The sequence below is a fragment of the Vanessa cardui genome, chromosome 18 (assembly GCF_905220365.1).
Source record: "Vanessa cardui chromosome 18, ilVanCard2.1, whole genome shotgun sequence".
NCBI classification, from domain to species: domain Eukaryota; kingdom Metazoa; phylum Arthropoda; class Insecta; order Lepidoptera; family Nymphalidae; genus Vanessa; species Vanessa cardui.
The window spans coordinates 9,588,994-9,616,850 of record NC_061140.1 but is presented as its reverse complement, the minus strand read 5'-3'; the positions used below and the strand labels follow the sequence as shown (position 1 = coordinate 9,616,850).

Below are 27,857 nucleotides of genomic sequence, written 5' to 3'. Positions count from 1 at the left end.
ATGTTCAAAAAGGATGACTAAAAGTTTCAGTTGCAAGCAATAAACATTTAATGTATTTCAGTTGCTTCAATAATATATAAAATCTGTATAATTTACTTAATACGTGTTGAAATAATAATAATAACATATTTTAATAATTATGTATGTTATATAGACATGAAATGCAATAACAAGTTCATTTAATGGATAAAATGTTCATTACCTTATGTATCATATAAATATAAATCATACCTTTGCATTTAAGATATGACCTGAACACAAGAAAGTAAGATTATATGCACAGAGTAGATAAAAACAATAATAAGAAACACGCAGATACTCCTATGCTACTTACAAAATAAATTTAATTAAAAAAAAAAACGTTCTTTTATTTAAAAAACGATCGAAAATTAATTTGTGGACATGTATTCCTATGCTACTTACAAAATAAATTAAATTAAAAAAATAAATAAATGTTCTTTTATTTAAAAAAAGAACGAAAATTTATTTGTGTTCTAGTTTAAATTGCGTTGTACTAGCACCAAAGGTTTGTGCACAATTTCAGAACAATTGGTTCGATAAAACTGGTTTAAATTTCAGCAGTGCGATTCTGTGAATTGATGTCGTATATCACTTGTGAAACTTTGACAACCGATTTACAGCGTTTCGACATTTTGATATGGATTGATACGTGTATCAATTTTCTAATTACTAAACGAAATTTTCGACGAAATTTTTAAATTTTATTCACCTATTGCCGTATAACTTTCGAAAAATAGCGATATAATAGCGAAAAAAAATATGCGTTGATTTAGTATCAAATTCTAATATATCTATTTTTCAAAATTAATATTTTCTGATACCTCAATAACCACTAACCTAAATATAACCAAATTAATATTATATACATAAAATAAAATAATTTTTATTAACCTTATAAAACCATAGTTTGTTATTGAAAATATACATAAAAAATCATATTGCACCAAAATCTTACTCCTTATATTTATTTATTTTTAAAAGTATCACTAAATCTCGTCAATATAATATATCCAAAAAATATCTAAATCTGTTGACAAATAGGAGAAGATGAGAATTGAAACTGCCATCGTTGTTGTTTAGTAATAAAAGATTATGTAATAATTGATTAATTGACGAACATTCATTGATGACATCTCTACAATTCCTTAGTCTATAAACGTTTAATGTATACGACACAACTTAGATGTAGCGTCGACAAATTCAATAAAACCGATTACTGCCGATTTACACAACCAACAGAAATAGCTCCCTATCGCGACATTCGACGCTATTCATCACTATAGATTCTCGCGTCAGTTCAAAACGAGAAACCAAGTGTATGTAAATCCACGGGTCAAAGTAACGAAGCTATTGGGTCATATGATATTAAAAGTTATTACGTTTGTGTTAAGATCATATTCACATAAGAAATAAATATTGATAATTTGGGATAGCGTACTTAATTCGGATGTGATCGGTTTTACGAATTTGGCCGATGCTACATCTAAGTTGTGTCCTATTAAACACGTGTATTAACAATTACTACTGTAATTGGTTTTAATCTTTATGTCACCATGTATCAATGTATTTTATGAATTACTTATTCAATAGATTGCATTTTAATAAGATGCCTGAATCATAAGAATGAAAATCAAAAGAATGTTTGATTAATAAAAATATTTTTATTTAGGACTTTTTTTCGTTATGGTCTCTCTACTCCAGTTATTAATGGCCTCTAGTCTATTAGATTGTAATTAGTGCAATATTCGTGTTCAGAGACTGTAAATGTAAACTTTATCGCTGAGTCTAGCTAACTAGCTCTCTTATATCAGATCACGAGCAATGTCGTTAGGTTTTTAATTAACGTAGCCTTAACGCGCATTGCAGAACGGCCTTGATGCTTTTTCTTTTATCACAAATGAACTTGTTTAGATTAAACCATGTTATGTTTTCTTTATAAACTCTTACATAATGTATATAGTGGATAACGATATACATATATGTATACAGTTGTGTTCAATTAAAATGCTTAATTAATTTAATAGAGATATCACGGAATTATACTGCTTGGATTTATGTTTCAATGATTAAGTTTTTGCGCGTGGGATTTTATAGACAAAATGTACGAAATAATATTAATAATACTGAAATATTAATTAGGTAAGCACCTATTTATAATGGTGAATAAATTATTAGATATAAATTTAAAACAACATCTAACAGAATTTGATATTTGAACATCGTAACTTAATTTTTTGAATACTAAAATATCAATCAAAATTTAATTTATTACAATTTTTTTCTATCTTCATATCAATTTAGGCAGCCAGCGTTGGCGTATCGACTACCAAATACGGCGTGTGTAGTATCGGTGGCTGTGGGAGCGTCGGGAACAGGATAGGGTACTGTGGTGGAGGTTGCGGCCCCTGAGCGACCAGCCTGGCTTCCTGTTCAGAGCAATGTAGCAGCCAATGCGTCAGCATCCGACCCCTTCCTTTGAGTTCGACCTCCCCCCGTCTCTCCACAACAAATGTACCCCATTGTTCCAAGAGAATCCTCGTATTCTCGCTTAAGTGAATTCGTAATGCTACAAACATATTAAAATTTATGTATTTAAATAAATAAACAAATATGAGACAACATCACATACATTACTCTGATCCCAATGTAAGTAGCTGAAGCACTTGTGTTATGGAAAATCAGAAATAACGACGGTACCACAAACACCCAGACCCAAGACAACATAGAAAACTAATGGTAATCTACATGGACTCGGCCGGGAATCGAACCCGGGACCTCAGAGTGGCGTACCCATGAAAACCGGTGTACACACCACTCGATCATGGAGGTCGTCAATCATATTTTAAAAGTTACTGCCAGTATTGTTTCTCTATTGAGGATTTTTTCAACCATTTTGTAATGTTCACATAAAATGACAATAGATAGACGACTCACGCTGGCCAGTGGACTCCATGCGGCTGGCCGTGTTGACGGTGTCCCCGAACAGGCAGTAGTGCGGCATCTTGACGCCCACGACGCCCGCGCACACCGGCCCCGAGTGCACGCCCACGCGCACCTCACACACGCACACAATCACAAGTCTTACACTTTTGAGGATTTATTAAAACAAAATAGTTCTTTTTAATTAAATAAAAAAAAAATATTATTCCTATTATAAATATTTTCCTATCCTAATCATTTCAGCTTTTAAAGTATAATTATGCTTAAAATATAAGCGCTAAATAAATGATAATGTTTCTTAAGACTATTTAAATACGATGATACAAAATTAATTTAAGAATAATATTCTAATTGAAAAAGAACCCCTATAAATTAAAATTTTATAACATACTAGTGGAACACTTCATTTAGAAGAAAATTAAAATCCATAAAAAATTACCTCCAACCGATGCGCCGGTCGATGTCTTACTACAAAGGTGCGCACAGCCTCCACAACTGCCAACGCCATCAAACAAATTTCCCTTGCATGCAAATCCCCATTTCTTTCTGGCAGACCCGAAACCACCATGTATGCGTCACCAATTGTTTCCACCTTAACCCCGAAACATTTTGTCAAATATTGCACAATGTACGAATTAAGCAGCCACAACAGACTCGGTTTAACTAGCGCATTAGAGTAAATTCAGACTAATGTTGTCTTAAATTTTCGCGATTATTACACATTGAAATAAAACTAGTTTAAACGTTCGTGGTCACTGGTAGACAGTCTACTCGTGACCACGAACGCTGTAAAGTGCTCGAAACGTCAACAACAACAACAACAACAGCCTGTAAATTCCCACTGCTGGGCTAAAGGTATCCTCTCCCTTTGAGGAGAAGGTTTGGAACATATTCCACCACGCTGTTCCAATGCGGGTTGGTGGAATACACATGTGGCAGAATTTCTATGAAATTTGTCACATGCAGGTTTCCTCACAATGTTTTCCTTCACCGCTGAGCACGAAATAAATTATAAAGACAAATTAAGCACATGAATCAGCGGTGCTTGCCTGGATTTGAACCCGCAATCATCGGTTAAGATGCACGCTCTCGAAACGTCGGGATGTTAAAAATAATTAATATACGCGATTAAAATCCGTTTAAACTAGTTTCATTTCAATAAATTCAGACTACAAAATATAAAAAGACAAAATACCTTTAAATAAAACTAATTAAAACGGATGAATCGCGTATATTAATTATTTGAAGTTTCAAATAGACAAATGTCATCTTAGTCTACCCGTGACCACGAACACTGCAAAGTGCTCGAAACGTCGTGATGTTTAAAAATAATTAATATACGCGATTCATCCGTTATAATTAGTTTTATTTAAATGTGTAATAATCGCGAAAATTTAAGACAACACAAAATACCTTATAAACATCGTAAAAACCGATGATCCTATCGAAGGTGCTGTAGAGATCGTTGAGGAGGTCGACGACCTGCATGGGCGTGGAGGCGGCGCAGAGCTCCGTGAAGCCGACGATGTCGCTGAAGTACACCGTCACGCTCTCGAAGCTCTCGGGTTGCACCACCTCGCCCGCCATTAACTGCTGCGCCACCGGCCTTCGTATACACAAGAACAAGTGCATACCATACAAACAACAACAACAACAGCCTGTAAATTCCCACTGCTGGGCTAAAGGCCTCCTCTCCCTTTGAGAAGGTTTGGAACATATTTCACCACGCTGTTCCAATGCGGGTTGGTGGAATACACATGTGCCAGTATTTCTGTGAAATTTGTCACATACAGGTTTCCTCACGATGTTTTCCTTCACCGCTGAGTACGAGATGAATTATAAAGACAAATTAAGCACATGAATCAGCGGTGCTTGCCTGGGTTTGAACCCGCAATCATCGGTTAAGATGCACGCGTTCTAACCACTGGGCCATCTCGACTCATATTCGAGTATACCATAGTTTCTCAAAATTTTAATTTAAAAATAAAATAATAATGTATCTTAAAATGGTTTATCAAACTTTGCTATTCCATTTTCATTTAATAACAATTACTTACTGAACAAAATTGTCGTTAAAACTGCGATTTGTAACTTTTTTATACTGTCGACTGAAAATCATCGAGGTAAAATATAATACCCTATTGCGGTGATAAAAAGTTAGATCAAGAACAAAACGCCGTTATTTTGTTTCAGAACAAAGATAAAAAACTTCGATTTATTTTAATTACATAAGGGCTTGGACAAAGATATCAGATTATGTACCTTGGCAGAACTTGATACAGTAGTTCCTCTGATCTTTTCTTTTCCAAAGACAACTGTTCCGTTTTCTCTTCGACGAGCGATTCGAGATTGTTTGCGTACTGCTCCATACGTCGTAACAAGTCGTCCATCAAATTGTCGCAATAACCCCTATAAGTATGAGGTTTATTTATTTCAGCTGTGGCATTATTATTTAACGGACTATGATTTCAATCTAATAAATAATAAATATTTTGTTAATCGTACCTATTTGTATTTTATAATATACATCGTTCTGAATAGCGCTAATATTACGGCTTCGAATTCAATTAATTTGTAACTTGCATAATACTTTTCAGAAAACATCACAATATCTTAAAAATCGGATCGAAGTGTACTTATTATTATCGAATACCTTACTTCCTGTATGTATGAGTTTTATACACGGAATATATTGTCTTAGATACTTATTTGAAACTAAAACTGGCGTGGCGTGGCGTGGCTTGACTCAACGACGACCTCCATGGTCGAGTTGTGTGTACACCGGTTTTCATGGGTACGCCACTCTGAGGTCCCGGGTTCGATTCCCGGCCGAGTCGATGTAGATTACCATTAGTTTTCTATGTTGTCTTGGGTCTGGGTGTATGTGGTACCGTCGTTACTTCGGATTTCCATAACACAAGTGCTTCAGCTACTTGCATTGGGATCAGAGTAATGTATGTGATGTTGTCTCATATTTATTATAATAATAAATTATAACTTTGCTGCATTGTTTATAAATATAGGGAAATTTGTATGTAGAGCCAACTAACTTGATGTAGTTAGCGTTGATGGTGTCGAAGGAGGGTCGGTCGTCGGGCGCGTCGGCCCAGCAGCGCGCGGCCAGCTCCAGCAGCTCGGCCGCCGCGCCGCCCGCCGACCCCACCTCGCCCACCACCACCGCCGGCCGGAACGGCGGCGACTCGTGCGCGCTCACGCGGGACACTATCTCTGATGCAATTAGCAATGGACATTACAAACATAACACATATATCTGATGACACCCATGGGCATCGGCTTCGTGTTAATCTATTGTCTTAGTTATGAAATTTAATTTTTATAATAGCTGTCTAAATTGAACTCATAAGGGAGAAAGTCATTTTAAGTACATTAGGCGCACGCTTTCACCTATTGTGTGCTGCACCATCTATGTAAGCTTCTTTACAGTTGACTCAACTTTCGAATTGTCCAACATCCAACATGAATGGCATTTGGCCAAGAGGATGAAATCATAGTAAAATTCCGTAAATGCCTTCTGTGGGATATATACAAATAGAAGATTTAAAACCAATGAGTCTAAGTTTGCTCACGATGTTTTGATTAACATTCATTAGGAACTTATATCAAATGAAATGAAATCAAAATAAACTTTATTCAAGTAGGCTTTTTTACAAGCACTTTTGAATTAAGTGAAACTACGACCGGTTCGGAAAGTAGATTCTACAGAGAAGAACCGGCAAGAAACTCAGTAGTTGTTTAATTTATTATCATTAGTTTCAGTGTAAGCGTTTGTAAATTTAAAGATGTTTTTATATTTCATAATAAAACAATCAGAATTCAACTCATGTGTACCTTTGTTAGTCATAGAATCAGTGTAGTGGTGAAAGGGCCCAGCGCGGAGGACAATCTCCTCCAGAATGATGCCGAAGCTATAGACGTCGCCCTTCTGAGATGCTACAACCCCCGGATACACACTGCCCGCTACCAGCTCAGGCGCCGTCCAAAGCAACTCTAAATGTGATATAACACTTTGATGTACTACTAATTATTATATAACTAGTCAGTATTACGGAAAACATAAACTGATGGTCTCAAGCCCGAATATTTTTTTACATGAACATAAAGCTGCCTATAGAGTAAGTCATTGATTTAATTAAAACATATTTTTTTTAATCTTTATAATTAAACATAAAATAAGTAACGATTTATACATGAACGTATTCAATAAGTTGTCACAGACATTTGCTACATTATTTAAAACGAAGAAATATAAAAATATAAATAATAGTTAAATAAAGTATATTTTTAATTTTTATTAAATATATTATTTATTTTACACACGGTTTTTATGAATCGAGTTTTAGTTACGATATACGTCAATCTGGTTTACGAGTGCTACGGGTGCTACGAGAGCTACAACCCGATTCAATACGTTACGTAAAATTCAATTTCCGTTTCGTAAGTTTGAAATGTTCTTGAACTTTTCCATGGCTATATTCGAAGGTGAAATATAGAAATATTATACAAAACCTTCTCCTCACAGGGTGAGGAGACCTTAGCTCAGCAATGAGAAATTTACAGGCTGCTGTTGTTGTTGTCCTTTAGAAATGAGTAGATATTTATTTAAGTGTTTTTGGATATTCTACCCCTAAGGATTGAAATAAAAGTTGAAAATTCGTGTATAGTTGAAAATTCGTTAGTCTTGAGATCCGTCATTTTTAAGTTAAAATATTGTCGTGCCAATAATGTTACTGAGTGATTTAAGACCTCCATATGCAACGGCACCAGACTAATAATTACGGCACTCCATCGGAATGTCATAGGGGTTACAGTTATCACTTGATGATGGATGGATAGATGAGAAATAGTGTAATATAATAAAGTTCAAAAGAGAAAAGTTTGCGCTTAAAGTCAATCAACAAAGCGCAAGGTCAAAGCGGTCTTAAATTAACGTAATATTTTAAATTAGTCTGTGACGTTATTTATAACCATATTTTACGCGAGCAGAGCCGCGGGCAACATCTAGTAATATATATTTAAGAACTTTACTTGTATTACGAAATAATTATAATATTGTGATACCAGAAATTAGCAGTAAATGTCACAACAGACTAGCAATATCCTATGACAGACCAAATATACTCAGCGCTCTTTAAATAATATAGTAATATGAGCAAATACATTTTATCAATCATTTATCTCAGAGCACTCGTCTATAGTAGAGTCATTCAATAGAATTTTCACTAATAGGCTATTTGACTGGTTTTTAAAATCCATTTTATATTATTTAGTAGGAGATAAGGAACCCGGTAAAAGTTCCAAAACCCAAAAAAGTGACTTCATCATAAGGCGGCCGATCAGGAGCGTTTTGTGTCACGTGACAAACGTTTGAAAAAATGCATTTTTATTAATTGATTTTTGAATAAATTAAGTATTATTTTCAACTTTCGTTACTAAATAACCATTAAACTTAAACTCATAATATACACTGATTACAATAATTCACAGTTTATTTTTCGCATTGTCAAATAGCCTATTGGATCTTATATTTCATCTTTCATCCTCATCATTAAATAAAAATAGGTACAAATAAATACATACTATAATAGTAGGCGTCGTCCTTGATCAAGTCGGTGGGGGTGCACAGCGTGTTAAGACCATAGTCGGATATCTTGAGCACGAAGCGTCCATCGATGAGGCAGTTGGAAGATCGAAGCTTACCATGCGCACCCAACCCGCTGTGTAGGTAACACATTCCCTACGTGACGAAAGAGGATGCACTTTTCAAAACATAACATTTCTAAAGACATGATAAAGGAAGAAGTATTCCACTACTAGTTACAGTTTAATAGTAATATAATTTCATAAAATAATTACTTCTAAATAATCACTTAGACGGCTAAGTGAGAACAATACACACATCAGATATGCCACCGTCCAAACAGCAATATCTAGTATAATTGTGTTCCGGTTTGAAGCCAGTGTAATTACCGGAGCAATCAAAACAATATCTCACTTCCCAAGGTTGCTAGCGCATTTGCTATATAATATAAACATATATTTAAAAACAGGCTAGCAATGCCCCAAATCAATTAAGAAATTTATAAGATTCCTATTTACCCCTCTTTTAAAGTTTATCACTTGTGTTAGGAGGTAAGGCAATAGCCCAAGTTTCCCGTAAATCATTGTGCTCTTGACGCATATATGTGTATATTAATCATTCCGATTTCCGTAATAATCACTTAACTTCAGGTGGCCTATTTCTCCATCCGTTAATTTTAAAACGTTGTAAAATAAATTGTTTCATATTAATTAAATAAAGCCTAATCCATATAATTTATATACCAATGAAAGACAATCATAAAGAGTCAATGGCGTAGAAATGTTTATAACATCAACAATTCACTAGATCCCAACGAACAAATGTGGTTTACGTATAAATCCAATCCGATATCATAAAAAACAATCTAAAACAAATCTGATGAATCCCAAGTCTGTTGTATAAAATATAGATACATGCTCACAGCGATGGTCGGATCAGACCGGATAACGGGAATTACGTCAAAGGTCACGGATGCGTCGGATTATAGAGATACTATGGAACTTTGCTACGAATCCCACTCCGACGATGACGCTAACTTAGTAATAGTTCGTGTCTCGAAGTAAAATACAAGTATACTAAGTTCAAACAACTAGACTATCTCACTGACTCATTTTTTAATCAATTATTTATCTTGTAGTTCATTATATAAATTATTAAGTAAATAAATGTACGATGGTAATAAATCAAAACAGATCAATCAAGAGCAATTTTTTTTATTTATCTTTTAAAGTTAAACGTGGCATGAATAATAAATAGATTCAAGTAATATCAAATCGAACTAATCGAATACAAATCCTGTCTGTTGCATAATCATCATATTCAAACTAAGTACACACTTTTTTATAATTTCATATAATATTATAACATTTTCGAGCACTTTGCAGTGTTCGTGGTCACGGGTAGACTACCCGTGACCACGAACACGAACACGAACACTGCAAAGTGCTCGAAACATCATATAATAATTAATATACGCGATTCAAATCCGTTATAATTAGTTTTATTTAAATGTGTAATAATTTGAATCCGATTTTTGAAGGACTGTGCATAAGCGCATCTCAGTAATTGGTGTGCAATAACAATAACATCCACTGGAGGTGAATTCGATAATGAAATCTTAATTTTAAGCTGTTACTTAAAGTGACTAACGTTCTGAAATTAAAAATGTATACTGTCAACAGTGTCTACAATCATCAGATTGTATTATACATGTTCATAAAATCACCAATCCATTAATCCTATATACAACAATATTATTACCGTATTACGTAATAAATTTTCACAAGATTAAACTTCGAGTTAGCAGTTAAACTTGCTCAGATTATAAGTCAAAGTCATAAAATTTCACCCTTGGTTTATTGTTACAACAGACAGGGCAGTACGAGGCGTCCTTATCAGTGGACCGGCTACTTCATAGCTAGTAGTGTTTGATATTGTGTTCGTTGTTTAACAATACTTGACATGTTCGACGTTTGTATGGAATTGAACTTGATTTATTCTGAGATTTTCTATTTATACGTGACTTTATTAGAATCTTTTGAAGCGAATTAATGTAGGGATATTTTACTTTGTTAGATACATGAATAATTTGTTTTATCTATACTTACTTACGTAAAATATAGTTAATTATTTTATTTATTATATTTCCTCCAAGTTGGTCCAGTTTTTAGAACGTCATCTTAACCGATGATTAAGGGTTGAAATCCAAGCAAGCAGCACTGATTTTTTATGTATTTGTGTTTATAATTGATGCCGTGCTCGGCGATAAAGGAAAACATAGCGAGAAAACCCGCATGTAACTAATTTCAATAAAATTCTGCTACATGTCCACCAACCCGCATTGGAGCACCGTGATGGAATGTGCTCCTAACCTTCTTCTCAAAGGAAGGAAAGACCTTAGCACAGCAGTGGGAAATTTACACACTGTTGTTGTTGATGTTGTTGTTTCACATTTCCTCAAAAATTAGACACTCATATCATATTAAAAAAGTTTATGTTGTTTCCTAAAAATGATTTTTCAATGTGAATGGTCAACCTACCATTCCATGACCGAAAATGATTACTTCTCATAACGTAGCAACAAAAAAAATGCACATATTAACAAAATAAACAAATTAATATAATAATTATTCACTTACTTGAACGATATCATGCACCAAAGAAGTCCTGAAGTTCCAATCCAATTGTAGTTCTTCATTGGCGAGAACATCTTTTAGAGAACCCTTCGGACAGTACTCCGTCAGGATGAACACCAGAGGACAATCGACGCATGCGCCGATGAAACGCGCAGTATTCTCATGAGAGACATTACGGGCCTTGGTAAAATGCAGAAAAGGAATAATTATTCTGTTCGTTCTAATGTTTTATAACCAGTTGATGGCCTTAAGAACGTAATACAAGGTCAATGTGGGTTCTGATAAACAAAAGATTCGATAGTAAATTTTATCGAGAAACATTGGTAACGACTCACATTCACCAATTAATATATACCTATACCGATATGGTAATTATCTACAATAAAGTAAACTCCATGGTCTTTACCATGTACGCCACCATCCCTGAGATACACTGTATAACAAAGCCACTCAAATTAACCAAGTTTTTGATATAAACATAACATGCAACACACTTAGTACTTTTTTGTAGTCGTCACTGTGGATCTTTATATGTATATGTTTGTAAGAATGACAAATGTAAAAAAGTGCTAACAAATCTAATTATTTAAAAAAATACTATATACAAACGTATATAGATGCATACAAACATTAGTAATACTATGAAAATAAAAAGCTTGGAGAAGCATTTTACTTAACTGAAAATATTTTATTATGTATTTATTTATCATATTTAAATGAAAAGGGTGAAATAAATAAGTTACTTGTTTTATCTCCCATAGTAGCTTTTTGTTCAAATCCAGTTTTTTTCTATGAATTTTCTTAACGGCTACGCGGTTTCCTTTGTAAAGACCGACCGTGAACGAAGACAGCGTGAGAGCCGGACCCACGCCCGTCGTTGAATTACTTCGCGTACTCCAGCCGAGAGACAACTAAAGCAAAACATCCTTGATTAGTTACATATTTCTGACTATCTGTGCCTGTGACATTGTTCGCGTTTGAATTTAACAAAAAAAAATATTATTGTAGCCTAAGAGACTCCTTATTATATCAATTATCTGCCAGTGAAAGTCCCGTCAAAATCGGTCCAGCCGTTCCAGAGATTAGCCGGAACAAACAGACGGACACACAGACAAAAATTGTAAAAAAATGTTATTATGCATTGAGTAAAAAGGGCTATTTTAATATTACAAACAGACACTCCAATTTAATTATTTGTATAGATTACCCTTTATCCAAATATAAGAAAGAATCAAAGTTAAATGATGTATTAATTAAAAAAATTGCGTTATTTTTTAGTTTTGTGTAGAATGTAAGTATTGGTATTTATATGTATAGAAGGAAGATTGGTACATTTAATGCTTACATCGTCAGTAGACAAAATGAAACGCTGAAGCGTAAAAATTGTATTTTCGTAACCAAAGTACCATTTTGTTATTTTAAGCCTTTCTTCCTTCCACTAACAATAATATACTGTGTTGATTCAGACAGATATTAATAGATCATTGATATAACGGTATATATAGTACATAAACTCGTTTATTAACTTTAACATATTTTCCTTTATGTTTCTATTACAAAACATTTCAATCATTTTTAACCGACTTCAAAAAAAGGAGGAGGTTCTCAATTCGTCGGGGCCTTTTTTTTTTTTATTTTTTTATTTTTTATGTATGTTACCGAATTACTCGAAGATGGCTGGGCCGATTTTGACAATTCTTTTTTTGTTTGAAAGGGCATGTTTTACAGGTGGTCCCATTGTCAGGAGATCAGGATCTGATGATGGGATCCTGGAGAAATCGAGGGAACTCCTCAAATTTTATAGGCACACCTATAGTGATTTCGGTTTTATTCAAAGTGCCTTGGTCATATGCTCACGAAAAGTGACATTTGATGAAGTGGAACTGATGATGAAGACCACAACTGGTAATCAGAACCTATTAGTTAGTAACTATTTTACGGGTTTAGTTCTATTTCTTTAAGATAGTCGTCAAACAAATGATGTTAGTAAACAAGCCTATGATGAAGTCTAGCTGATGGTGGACTACCAGGAGAACTCCTCAATGATTAACGGCATTGCATCGCGAAAAATGGTATTGTCTAATTGGCGATGAGCAGTTAACATTAGGCTATTGTAACTAAGGTAACGCTTAATTTGAGTTGCAGTCCACATCGTATTGAAACGGCGTTGAGTTATGTTTAGAGTCGAAAGCCGAAATGTCCTGAGTATAATAAAGTGAATGACAAACACTACCAATTGTAATTATAAATAACAAAACAACACTGAAAAGCAGTAAATAAATTTTTATAAATAAAAATAAACCGCCTTCAAAAATGAACTAAAAAGAAAAAAATAATCAGTTACATCCATATCCAATTTACGATTTTTTAATCACCTTTTGAAGTCGGTGCCAACAAAGTAAATAAATTCCTTTATTGAAATCATTTAATTTGTATCGATAGTAAGGTTTGTCTAATGGTGTCATCTATACAATAAATAGATTTAGTTTTTGTATGTATGTATTATGTATTACGTACCTATATTAGCAATGTTGGCACCGACTTTGAGAGGTGATTAAAAAATCGTAAATTGGATATGGATGTAACTGATTATTTTTTTCTTTTTAGTTCATTTTTGAAGGCGGTTTTTTTTTATTTATAAAAATTTATAACTTATTGTGTATTCTACTAGTAAATTTATTTTGTTGGGTTTAATGATAATACATCGATGGTATTTTAAGCCAATAAATAATATTATACTATATATAAAACAACTAACTTCAATTGTTGTTTGAAAATCACTAACATAATAGTGTTAAATGAAAAATAACTTTTCCCTTCGATTTATTGAAGCCTGTTGACTTTAATTGCTACGAAAATGGAACCATACAACATAACGCCAAACTGTAAACGAAACAATTACGCAGGTTACTGAAAACAATGATTACATAAAATTAATTAGCAATGTTTCGAAGGCGAGTGAATTATAAAGGTATTTCATCATCAAAAGCCATTGTTATTTATTCTGGGAAGACAAATAAAAATTAAATGATTTTGAAAGTTACAATGAAATTGTTACCACTTGGGAACGATTAAGAAGCTTAAGAAATTATCCTTTTAATTTTTAATTTAATACTAATAATTTAAATAAACATAAATATTTAACACTGAAACTAGACAAGGGAAGCGGAGCGTTAAACGTACAGCAGTTATATGGCATGGCATTGCCAAGGTCGGGTTACATTTACCCATATTGACGATGGATCAAGGCTTGTACAATAGGCCCATGTTTACGGAAACAGAGCCTTGTACAATAGTAGTATAAAAAGGAAGGTGACGATGATGATGATTGCTAAGCCGCTTCACTTTATTACCTAACAAGAAAATGTTACGATACGGTGATCATACTGAGCAAAAAATAAAGTGAGTACTTATTATACCTACTTTACTAAGTACCATACTATCTCCTTTGTATGTTTTTCAGTTGAACTTGTGTCTAAGTATAAGACTAGTTGAGTAACGGAAACCCAATATTTGTTATTCCTAATGTTACGTCTATTTTGTTTTCATTAATATTTGTTTTGAGAATCATTAAAATAAAAATTATTTAAATTAAATATATTTAACTAATTATTTTGTGTTAAAAAAAATCAATCGTTGTACCAGAAGACATATCAAAGAAATAAGTTACTGTGATTTAAATTTCAACTCAAATTAAATCATATAGAACTATATATTATAATTATAAATACTACCTTGAGCACTTCGTTAATGCTGTGCAACGCAGGACTCGAACCTAGGCCTGTTCCGACTTCCACCAGCACTTCCTCGGGGCGAACTCGCCACGCTGTGTTGTTCAGCTCAGCGTCTATACGCACTTGCCTACATATGGATAATTGTTATATTTTATTTTGTCGATCGTTTTACTTTAAAGAACTGAGTCGAGATGGCCCAGTGGTTAGAACGCGTGCATCTTAACCGATGATTGCGGGTTCAAACCCAGGCAAGCACCGCTGATTCATGTGCTTAATTTGTCTTTATAATTCATCTCGTGCTCAGCGGTGAAGGAAAACATCGTGAGGAAACTTGCATGTGACAAATTTCATAGAAATTCTGCCACATGTGTATTCCACCAACCCGCATTGGAACAGCGTGATGGAATATGTTCCAAACCTTCTCCTCTAAGGGAGAGGAGGCCTTTAGCCCAGCAGTGGGAATTTACAGGCTGTTGTTGTTGTTGTTGTTACTGTAAATGACAGGTTACTTAACAATATATAGATCAGGTCATTACGTATAACTCAGTTCCCATACCATCTAACCAAAAATAATGTTAATATCTTTCTGTATTATATTATGTTTAAAAGCAATACGCATAACGAGAAATGTAACAGCTTGTAAATATTCTCCTCCTAGGTAGAGGCATCCTTTTGAGGATAAGGGTAGAAGCTTATTACAACACGATTCTTTACGGGGCAGGTTTTCTCACGACGGTATTATCAATGACGAGTACGAAATAAAATATACACTAATTAAGCAAAGGAAAATTTAATGATGTTTAATCGCCTTTGAACCCGCAATCTTGTATTAAGATACACAAGTTCTATTTATGGGGCCATCTCGTCTGTATGTCTGATACATAATATACATATACATAATAATTGATATGATGATTTTGTTAAATTAAATTGTTAAAAAATAAGAGACATAACGAGAAAAATAAAGCTGATTCTTTATAATAATTTCATATTTTTCTGTTCGAACTTATTAATATCAACAAAGATTAAAAAATGAGATTTATATTTTAAAAGATAATTATGTATTATATTTGCCCGGAAGACAAACAAAAGTGAGGCCGTCTACAATATTCTTAGACGTCAAATTATATTAGAGCTTACTTTGCGGCTATTAATCACAATAAGTAACAAAAGAAAAATGAAAACGACAAATAAAATTACGCAAATTATAGACCTTGGCCTAATAAATTTGGTAGGTAATTATTTATAATATATTTACATGTGTAGATAATTTATTGTCGTTTTTCTTAAATACTTTCAACTTGTAAACTTTCTCAAGATTATCACACAGCTAATGTTGTAAATAATAATATTTGCCCATTTATTTGTTCCAATATTGAGACGACTGGGACTCTTTTTATGTCACATGGAATAAATAAATAAATGTTTCCGCAATAGCTGTTTTAGCGATAAGGCGGCCTCTTGTGCATTTACTTAACGTGTCCTAAAAAAATTTATTGGTATGATAATAATACAGAGTAATTTTATTTGATAAATAACAATATATATTTTTATTTTGTGTTGTTCCTATAAATTACAAATACACATAGATTATTGCTTAAAATATCTTGTTAGCTTTGCGATACTTACTTGTAGGCCACACAAGCGGCTGTTACCGCGAGAGTTAAGAAAACGGCCAGGCCAATAAAGCAATATATCAAAACAGCCTGGGCCTCTGAGCAGCGTGAAAATGAACGATAAATTACAATTTGCCGCGTCTGAACCACTCCACATAGCTACTTTTTACGCGTTATAAAATTTGGCGTAAAGTAAATTCACGCCAAAAATATTATAAATTATACTTTCATCTTTTTATACCAAAATGAAAATGTAATATGAACGAGATAGAGATATATCTGGGTACCTTTCAACGTGGTGTGTCATGTTAAGCCGTGATTTTATAAAAAATAATATATTTGCACATTTATGTCTACAATCAAGGTCGTATCAAATTGTAGAAGCCGATTCTTTTTTTGACTGTTAATTCAAATTTAACATTAGTGTCATAACATGAGATACGCTTTGATAAGGAAAAAGGGAATGTATATTTAAAACCTATTCCATTTTATCACCCAAATCAGTGGAGAGAGAAAATTTACTTTCCTTTTTGTAACTGTGAATTATTTTCAGAGTTCCTAAACATTTCAACATCTCCACAACGTAATCATATACGAGTATAGTATGTCAACAGTCTCACCGCCCTGACACACGGGGTCGGTCCCGAGGAACCCGCAGCGCGGCTTGTCGGGCGGCGGCGCGCGGCGCCCGCCCGGCCAGTGGATGGCTTTGCCCGCCACCGGCTTGTAGCTGCTGTTCAGACCGTGATAGAACGCGACCACCTTGGGATAAATATAGCACTACGTTACTACGTAGTAAGGTAGACCACATAATGTATAACTTGCAAATTATTGAAGTTGTTCTTCTATTATAGATATGTTATTTTCAAATTTTTAGATTATAGATAGTTATTATTAGTAACATTGGAAGATTTTTAACCGATCAATTAAAAATCAATCAGAGGCGTCATAGTTGATCGAGAGGTTTTATTTTGTGTTCCTTTGTTCTCTGTTTATTTGTACACTATTTATTTTAAATTTTTTATTGATTTAAGCATTAAATTTAAAGTTGAACTAAAACACTGATTGGGAATTCACTGGCCCCTAAGATACGGGTTTTCCTAGTTTAGGGGTACAAGGCCTATGTGAGATATGTATTTTGATATAAGAACAATAAATATATTTTGATTTGATTTAAAACGGAAGGCACTCTGGTTTGCGTTATTCAACGAGAATACAACTCATAAAGTGTAATAATAGTTTTCAATTAACGAAAGTTATTACAGTGTTTAATGCGACTGACCTAATATCGATGCCTTTACTAGAGTATATATAATGTTTATTGCATCGTTATTAAATGTTTGTTTATTAGAAAAGGAATGAATCCGTAGTAACTTGCTATTATTATGAAACTAACGCCGTTTGCCTTAAATACAACCACTAATTAAATATGTAATCATAATATCGATTTTCTTTATAGAAAAAATGACATTTTAATTCTCGTGCTACACATATACTAACCTCAAATTTTCCAGTAACGGGATCGAGATCCAATATGGCATAATCAGCATCTCTATCACCTACAGCATCAATACGCACGTGACCAGTGATTCCTAAACGTAATAAATAAATGAATTTAGCATTAAATAACATTGATAAGCAACTGTAAACTTTATTATTTCAAGAAGACTACGTAAATATATTTATTCCAACATTAAGAGTAACACACATACATATCTATATACATAAATATTCACCGTGAAAATCTCTGCCCCACATTCGACGTGTGATGTTCCTTCCATCTCTGATGTCTCCGCTCTCCGTGAGGGTTTCGTTCAACGCCATACCCAGTAAATACACTCCATCATAAAACGCGCCTATGAAGAAGTTCACCTGCTGACAGTATCGTGTATATAATATAATTGTACAGATTAAACAGGCAGGAGACAATGGGACAAAAGAATAAATATTAAGTAAATTGCAACAAACTTTTGAAGAAATATCGGACTTACTTAAAAAAACTTACTTACGAAAATGACACACGTTTGTTTCAGATATCACCACCTGAATAATGTTAAGTCTGTAATCTCGGTCGTAGCGTTCAATCTCCAGCGTGTGTTCTCCACGTAAGTATCATTGGTGAAATAATCGGTGCCTTCCCGGCACAAGTTAGGATATAAAGAACAGCAGAAAAACAAAAAAAAAACATATTTATTAAGTATTTGTAAACTTAGTACACAGACCTCTTCACCATCGGAAAAAGTATAGTTATAGTGCAGTTTGGCGCGCGCTCGCACTGTGTCCGCGAACTCATCGAATCGGTCGCCGGTGGGAAGTTTAAGCGACACGCGCAGCAGAGCCTCGTAGGCTGCGCGCGCGGCTGCATCCCGCTCGTCGCCTGCAGCCCACCCAGTTTCTCCCCAATACCCGCCCTTATAAAAGAGCGATACAATTAATAAATAGCCCGAAAGAACAAAATTCGTCAAATTAAACGTCTGCCAAATATTAACTAGACCATAGACAAACAGAATTTAGTGATACAATATTATATTCAATAATATATGATATGTACAAATATAATGTTCAATTCAAATTATTTTTTCACAAATATAAAAAAAATAAGATTTATATAAAATTTTAGAGTTTTAGAAGCATAGAGAAATTAGCACACCTGAAATATTTCAACGTCCAAAAAGGCCCAGTCTCCCCTCGTCATACCCAGCGAATGAGCGGCCAGCAGGAACTCACGTACCAAAGAGCCACGAACACTCAGGATTACCACTGGCAGTGGAAGATATTATGTTCGTGAATATATAGGTACATAGCAGAATCTCATTCAACTGAAATCCCATTCTCTGCGATATTTTCTTTCGCCGCTGAGCAAAATAATTTTAATAAAGGCAAATTAAACTCATGAAAATCCTGACGCCTTTAGATTAAACCACTTTCGGTTAACGTAATACGTTCATACTCATTCGTATTACTTTATAAATCCTAAAAAAGTAAAGAAAACATTTTCTTACACTGCATGTAGAAAAATCATAAATAAAATATTACGTCGAAGAAAACATTTGTGTGTGAAATTGACGAAACATGATTTATGATTTCTAAGAATAACAAGTAAATAAAACTTATGGAATAATTTATGGCGTAAGAAAAAACTAAATAAGAAACACATTTGTTATGACTTATTGAGAATTATAATATAATGCCCGCTGTCCGTCCAATTTCATACGGGTATCACTAATAAGGATTTAATCTCGTGGTATTATTTTATCCGTACAATCACGCGACCATAAAAAATTAAATAATAACTGTATCGTCTCCCTGATTAAGCTCTCAGTTTGAATATTATTTATAAAAATGAATGTTATATAAACTTACATATTATATGAATGTGTACGGAAAATTATTGGTTACAATAATTGAGCAACGAGCACAAACATAGAGTAAACTTTATAACTATACTATAACTATACTTTTAAACAAGTAACTTTATTCTTGAAAGCTCGTCGCGAGTTCGCATGGAATAAATTAAGATTTTAAATAATAATATTTTTTTTAATAATGATATTTAAATATAGATATTAAAAAAACATTATAAAACAATCATACGCCCATACTGTGCTAATTTATTTCCTCGCGTACAGCTACGTCTTCGTACGAGCTCATGCTAATTATGCTGCTCTTTTATAAAAGATAGCTTAAGTGAGCAAAGTAGAAGCCTAGGCCACTTTTTCACCATTTGCCTTGGGGAGTAAGTTATACCTAGCTGTGCCTGTTGCCACTGTTTTTGATTGACATCTATATAACAATAATTCTGACAATATTACACTAGAAAGTATGTACGAAATGAGATCGTTTGGAATGAAAGTCCTTTTAGAGATTTTTGCAATTGTGACGATGTTCTGGATGAGCGATTTATTAATATTATAAATGTGAAAGGAAGTCTGTCTGTCTATCGCTATTTCAGGAACACGCCGCTGAGCCGAATCTGATGAAATTTGGAATGAAGCAATCTTGAATTCCAAAATAGGCAACTTTTTTTACCTGACACATGACAACCAACACTCTAAAACGTGGACAAAGCCGCGGGCTATTACTAGTAGTAAATATTACTGTTGGCGTTAGAGTTTAACATGATGTGTGGGTGGTACCCAATAAGGATGAATTGCTCAAAGCCCTACCAAAATGTGAAATACATTTGTTATTTGTTCTATACTAAAACATAACAGACATTTGTTTGTTTAAAAAGACTTTTTATGAGAATTTTGTCATGCGTGACCAAATAGTCAGAATGTGGGATTCACCTAAAAGATACACGAATTCGAAATTTAAATTTAGAAAGTTCCAGCAATCATTTTTTTCGTGCATTTTTTTAGTAACATATACCTACTGATTCAAAAATATTTAAACCAATAAATAAAACAAATACCTACTTTACGTATTTTAATTTCATAAAGGCTTTGGACTTTACGTTTAATTTACCTAACCACATTAAATGACAATTGAAAATGTTTTTCATATAATTATGACTTACTGTAGGAGTCTCTGCTTTAAATGTATACTTGTGTAAACAAAAATATTCAATACTACTAGGCACATATGAAATATCAAAGAAGGTAACAAAAACGACGTAAACGCCAAGTTATTTGTAAGAGACGGAAGGAAATCGTGCGTAATGAACTTCTATGACCTTGGTAAAATATTTTGCTGTCTCTTATATTAAATCGTTCAATTGTACCAAAGTGGCTCGAGCTGGTCAATAGAAAAGGCATTGTCTTTTATAAAGACAATGGTAGAACAAATGACTAATTACTTTATAAAAAGTTGAGACAAGTTTTCTGAGAAGTTTTAATTTATTCATTTTATAACCAACCGAATATTACACAAACCTATAGACATTTATTTCTTTTTCTAAAAATCTCGTTTAGTGTTAGAAATCTTAGTATATTTTGTTAATTAGAGTTATTTTAAAATATAAGAAATATGTTTTGCAATTTGGTGAAAAACGCTTTTAATTTCCCATGCTTGACCCAATACTAATAATTACAATAGTTCATTTAATAGCACCTCGAAACAATGAAAGCAAATAAAACAAAATAACGGATCATACAAAAGCAAAATATATAAGCGATCGTAAAAAAGTAATAATCGTGAGTTTATTTCCAAAAACTAGAATACGTCAGACATATATCAGTATCAATATAAACTAATCACGTCTTCTTACCTCTTGCGTACATACTGACATCCTTAAGAAGCGCCTCGCAGGACTCCCTCTCATTCCCATCCAACTCCCTCACAGCCTTCAGCACGCCTTCTTTCCTTAAGCCCCACTCTAGGCTCTTGCCTGTACAACATTAATAACAATAAACAAAACCTTTGCCTACTGAAGTAATACTTGAGTCTAAAAGACCAGAAACAATGAAAGCCCTCTTTATAGTATCTTAAATATACCTAATAAATATTAATACAGAACTAGGTAGCTAAAAACTACGATTTATGACGGTATAGACGAATTTATTCGCCAACATATTTTACCCTGCTTAGTCATACATTTGCTGCTGAGTGCTTAATGCACACCAGTAATATTACGGCCTAAATGACAACTAAATATAAACAAATAATTTAAAAAAAAATACTAGACACTTATTTTTAAAAAAAAAGGCCTACGTATACTCTATACGGATTTTAGAGTCTGTTTAAGAGAAAAGATTACTGGTTGACCAAGCTTTTTGCCTATAATTAAAAAGTCTATATGTGCATATTAATATTATACCTACCAACAGTTAGTGAAAATAAATCGGATTTATCAAGCAGTAGAGCGACGTGAGTCCAGCCAAACCGCTCGAAAACGCTCGTGAAGACGCGCGGCAAACGACATTGGCAATACGACATGCGTGTCAGAGTCGGGTACTTGCCCTTGTCGTTAAACAATGTCTGAGGCTGCAAATGGTATTTTTAATCTGTTAATTGATTTGACAGGACTATTAAAATTCTTCCTGCTTTATCTTTTTCCCCTCGAATAAGAAAGAAAGAAGATAAGGTAAGCAATACATTAAAAATGTGATATCATTGTATACTTACCCTGGTACCTTTGCGTAAATTTCTAAGTCTGTGCATACGACTAACGACACTGGCTGGTGCTGCTAATTCTCCCTCAGACGGAGGCTAGAAAGATTAGTGAATGTCAAAATTTGAGAAATAATTACAATCGGTCAAAATTTATGTTTCTAAATCTTCTCATTTTAAAATCACCGGTATTTATGTCTGTATTTCAAGCTCAATGATTAAAGATAATCTATATACTAATTCAGAATTTTTGAGTATATGTATGTCTATGTAGTCATTGTATTCGCAATTTTCATAAAATAGAATAAACCTACGTGACATATGCCCTAAATAACGAGATTACGTGCGAAATAAATTGTACCAGGAGGAGCAACAAAAACAATAAATGTTATACATATATTATACATATTTGTTTTGATAAATTTTAGATTTAACGATGAAATACATTTTCTAATTCGAATTACTTTTTAATAATACTTATTATATAGTTTATGTAGTTGTTAAATAAAACAATAACTAATAACGATAATATATATTATAATAGATATAGTAGTCACTTTGTCATAAACAATGGAAAATAAATTAATGATGTTCTTTATTGCGTTTAAAGTACAATTTTATCATCGACGATGTTTTGGAATCACTTTAATCACATAACCGATAAACTATTTGTTTCTAATACCTTAGAGAGGTGTTCTCCTGCCCCATTACATTTCAATCCAATTCCATTACCTGTCACCTCAATGCCAAGTTCGCGGACAACATTCCTGTCCTCGGTGGCTCTCACACTGATTTGTTTGTACCCTTGACCACAAGGGATTAGTAGAATGGAGTTGAAACGAGTAGGTAATCACTGATGCCGAGATAAAACTTTTCTCTGAAAAACTATTGAATCCCGTCGCTTGACTTAATATATTTTAGCTCCATTTGCTATGCTATAATATATCATTTGTATACGTTCTGTTTTAGTTAATTAATTCCATAGATTAAATACAAAATCCTACAATTCTAATTAAGGGGCTCATCAAGGGCGCACAAGGACTATCGGTACAAATCGTAGAGAAATTAAAAATTTTGATAGTAGATATAGTATGAATTTCTATCCTAAGGAAATAAATAAAAATACTTAAACAAATTTTCAAGATTATTTTTGTTTTAGTTAGTATAATTATCCACGCGTCTTAAGTTACCGCTTGACCTTTACAAAACGTAGTTAAGTGATTAGTGAAAGCTAGGAGATTGAGCCTTATCAACTCAGGATTTAAACCACGGGGACCGATTTAAGTAGACTTTGGGGCTTCATTATACCGAACGATAAGAACATCTTTATTTAACATGAGCACTTTTTTCAAAAGACCACGAATCGTTACGTCAGACAATTAGAGGTGATTACATGAATTTGGAAGGCAACATCTTTAAACCTGAACTTTTATGATTTGGAAAAAGACTAAATTTAATTCAATAAAAATGTAAACATTTCTAATGCATTACGTACTTCACGTTATCTAGCTAATATTGTAAATGAGGTATGATTTGTTTGTTTATAAATTTGACAGAGCTGTTAATCTATTTATTTACAGATTGGCAACGTAAATAATAAAAATTATTCCCTATATCATCAATGGGCTCAAGCCTTGGGAATTGAAGTCAAAAATATGGTGAGTTGGTAGTAACTAGAAAGACGGCCTCGCACAATATCATAGTGACAAATGGTTATTATATAATTAGGGATGTAAAACATACAATTAGTGTCTTACGCACTGCGCGCACTGATAACTTTTGTCACGGTGACGGTTGTCGAGTCCGTGAATATATGGAAGTGCGCGCACATTACGACGTGACATTTGTGTCTGCAACTGATCATATTCACGGATTTGATAAGAGTGGCGAAACAGTCACCGTAACAAAAGTTACCAGTGCGCGCAGTGCGTTAATATATAGCTCGCTCTTATATCTTCATCAACAATCAACAACAGCCTGTAAATTCCCACTGCTGGGCTAAAGGCCTCCTCTCCCTTTGAGGAGAAGGTTTGGAACATATTCCACCACGCTGTTCCAATGCGGGTTGGTGGAATACACATGTGGCAGAATTTCTATGAAATTTGTCACATGCAGGTTTCCTCACGATGTTTTCCTTCACCGCTGAGCACGAGATGAATTATAATGACAAATTAAGCACATGAATCAGCGGTGCTTGCCTGGATTTGAACCCGCAATCATCGGTTAAGATGCACGCGTTCTAACACTGGGCCATCTCGACTCAATCTGTACTAATATTATAAATGCGAAAGTAACTCTATCTCTCGCTCTCTCACGACCAACCGAATTTGATGAAATTAGTTATGAAGCACTCTTGAACTCCAAGTAAGGACATAGGCTACTTTTTGCCTGACACATGACTACCAACCCCTTAAACACAAACGAACTCGCGGACGACAACTTGTATACAATGTACATATGTCGACCTATATACAAAGTTTTTTATAAAATTATACTTCTTGTATCGTTACCTTCACAACATCAACTAAGTCTCCATCCTGCATCAGAAAATGGCAAGATACGTTTACAATTATAAGCCACATATCGGCAATTTATGTCAATTGAAAGCTTAATAAATTAATCCTTCGAAGTCCATCGCTTTTATCGTTATTAATTAATAACTTTTCCTTCGTTAACATCCGGGTTGTAATCATTTATCGTGTATGTAATATGTGCGATGAAATCCAACGACATATTGCTTCTTGCTTGCTTTCTATTTTTAAATAAAATAATACCTCATAAGAGTTTTGTCCTCGATATTCTTTCAAATAATATAAAATAATTATAAGACAGTGTAATACGTTCCATTTAGTAAGAAGACCTATATTTTTAGATCAAGATAAGATCAAACGAATAAAAACATTTAGAGTTAATATTGAGAATACGGATAAAGAAAATAAAACAATAGAAAAGATAAAGGACCGGACTTAACTATGTTTTATTTTGTTTAGTTTGTGTACAACTTGATCTTAATTTATTTTTCCAAATTTTCTTGTAACTAATAAGCTCAATATGTGAGAGGTACCAATTTCCACGATTATTACTATTCAGTAGTTGTTCTATATACATAGCTTAAAATCTTTAAAGAGCCTTACTTAAAATACATCGTATATTACACACTTGTAACAGTTATGTATTATGTAAACGTGATGGCAGCCGCAGATGTATAATAATCTATAGTTTATCTGTAGAATTCGTTAAGAAATAAAATATCCTTAAGGATGCTATAAGATATAACATTACTTGATCTCCCATTCCAGTAATGATGGGTGTGTTCCAGTAGGCAGCCAAGCGGGCAACAGGCTCTAACGCGAATGCACAGGCGGGACCAACGAAGGCTATGACGTCGTCCTTAAAGTGCATGTCCGCGGCCAGGCCAGGGGCGATCGCACCGGAGCAAGACGGGTAGCTGGTAACAATTGTTTTACTTAAATATGATAAAAGTTTTACTAGAACTATAAAATTGTTTCAATAAAAACTTTAGTAAACTAAGTACCTATAAAAAAACTAATTCAATTTGTTATTTAACACTTAGGTTCTGTTAAACACTGTAATTAAACATTAACGGAAACGATTTTTATGATATTATTTAACTCTTATGATTTTCTGGGCAACAAACAGACTAAAGATTTTCTAATTATTTGAAAGTAATGTTATTATATCTGGCTTGCAAGCTCTTATAACACGATGGATCAGTGTTGTCTATACATTACTATTCAACACACGAAAAAATATTTTTAATGTCCGTAGTAAAATATTTTAGTTCACAAACAACGTGTCAAATAATACGACGTGTTTTAAACATAGAGCAAAGTCGCCCGTGAGAGGAATAATAAGTGAAAATCTTTTATACTGAACATTTTATAGTATCGTGGAGACTCAGGCTTTTATTAAAAGTAATGTATTAAAAAGCGATCTTATCGCTAAGAAAACGATCTGCTCCTAACAACCTTCGGAGAAAGGACATAATATTGTGTAGGTCCTCAAAAGTTTATTTACTTAATTCATTTCATCTTAGGTAAAAAATTTTGCTAGTACAGGATATAGGTATAGAAATAGGAAATTTTTAAAATCGTTTCGTAATGTAGAGACGTACTATGAAATTAATGTGCGGAATTTCCATTTGAAGGGTGGAGCTTCAATTTTCATCTTTATCTAATCGACCCATCATTTCAGCATTCCTTATTTTCTGCTCAACAAACCCAATATGTATTGTCAGTTATGGATTGAACAAACATACTCCGGCATAAACTTACTTAGATATCAATGTATACACGAATATAAAGTTTTGAAATAAAGAGACAAACACGTGTCCTTTAAATTAATTTTTAAATATACCTATAATATAGTACAAACATTAGTTTACTTCATCACTATAACGGCACCACATAAGTATATATATGTACCTGTTGCAAGAGAACATGGTATAGCTATATATGTATTTATTGTTTCAGTATAGCACATACAATGTTAAGAATATTTCATTTGAAAATTTTAGAAAATATATATTTTATTCGCTTTTAAAAAATTCGTAGTCTAGTAATCAATATGATTGATCATGAAAGGCTTAAGGCAGATTTCACTCAAGTTCAAACGGATCAAGAGGAAATCTCACGAAATATCTAGAAATAATTTTAAGATTTTCTACAATTTTTACTCTTATAATTTTATAATAAGTTTATTGTATTATTTATATTAATACTATAGATACATATTTGTTAATATTTGATAGCCATACTTTACGCGTGGAAACTTGAGTGTCGATAAATGATGTACAACATGTAACTTTTATATATATTCATTAATATATTAGATTATAATGTCCTTACTGACGAGAACCATCCAATTAACAAACACGACTTACCTGCCCTGTACTTTTTGCAGTTCCACGTTATGATGAGCTAGAAACTTCTCATTAACTTTATCCAGAGCCAGGTCGACAGCTGGACCACAACGCTCCAAATCAAACGGCGAATCTAATCTCGAGGCCATTAATACTCCTATTTTGTACACTGTACGATCAGACAGGCATAAAGACAACATTTGATGTATCAGTAACAGCCGAGACAGTTTTATAAAATGCATCTTTTAAATTAAATACGAATATACAAAACACGTTTCAACGTATATTTATCTTATGCAATTATTTTTAAACTTTTATGTCGAAGAAATATTGAACTAGAAGAGGAAAGTCAAGACGGTTCAGTGCGATATATTTGTA

The 27,857-nt window shown here is 33.4% G+C and overlaps 1 protein-coding gene across 1 annotated transcript; it reads right to left on the bottom strand.

The window, feature by feature from the left end:
• Positions 1-985: 985 nt before the first annotated feature.
• On the bottom strand, positions 986-27,857 carry LOC124537390 (atrial natriuretic peptide receptor 1). The gene is made up of 22 exons (XM_047114223.1): positions 27,501-27,857; positions 25,880-26,045; positions 22,613-22,696; positions 22,309-22,471; positions 21,756-21,875; positions 19,197-19,306; positions 18,769-18,957; positions 18,283-18,418; positions 18,047-18,138; positions 17,167-17,308; positions 16,560-16,644; positions 14,931-15,057; positions 11,940-12,107; positions 11,200-11,376; positions 8,560-8,716; positions 6,811-6,969; positions 6,012-6,189; positions 5,224-5,370; positions 4,375-4,567; positions 3,401-3,553; positions 2,956-3,076; positions 986-2,587 (listed from the first exon to the last, which is right to left on the bottom strand). The coding sequence occupies exons 1-22, from the start codon at positions 27,719-27,721 to the stop codon at positions 2,319-2,321; spliced, it is 3,357 nt and encodes a 1,118-aa protein (XP_046970179.1). The 5' UTR covers positions 27,722-27,857; the 3' UTR covers positions 986-2,318.

Coding starts and splice junctions, on each gene's coding strand:
- LOC124537390 (XM_047114223.1), bottom strand. CDS start 27,721: ATGCATTTTATAAAACTGTCTCGGCTGTTACTGATACATCAAATGTTG. Junction 15,058..16,559: donor GCCGCTTGTGTGGCCTACAA/GTAAGTATCGCA, acceptor ATCCATATGTAG/GCAAGTGCGTATAGACGCTG. Junction 3,554..4,374: donor GTTTTTACGATGTTTATAAG/GTATTTTGTGTT, acceptor TTCGGGGTTAAG/GTGGAAACAATTGGTGACGC.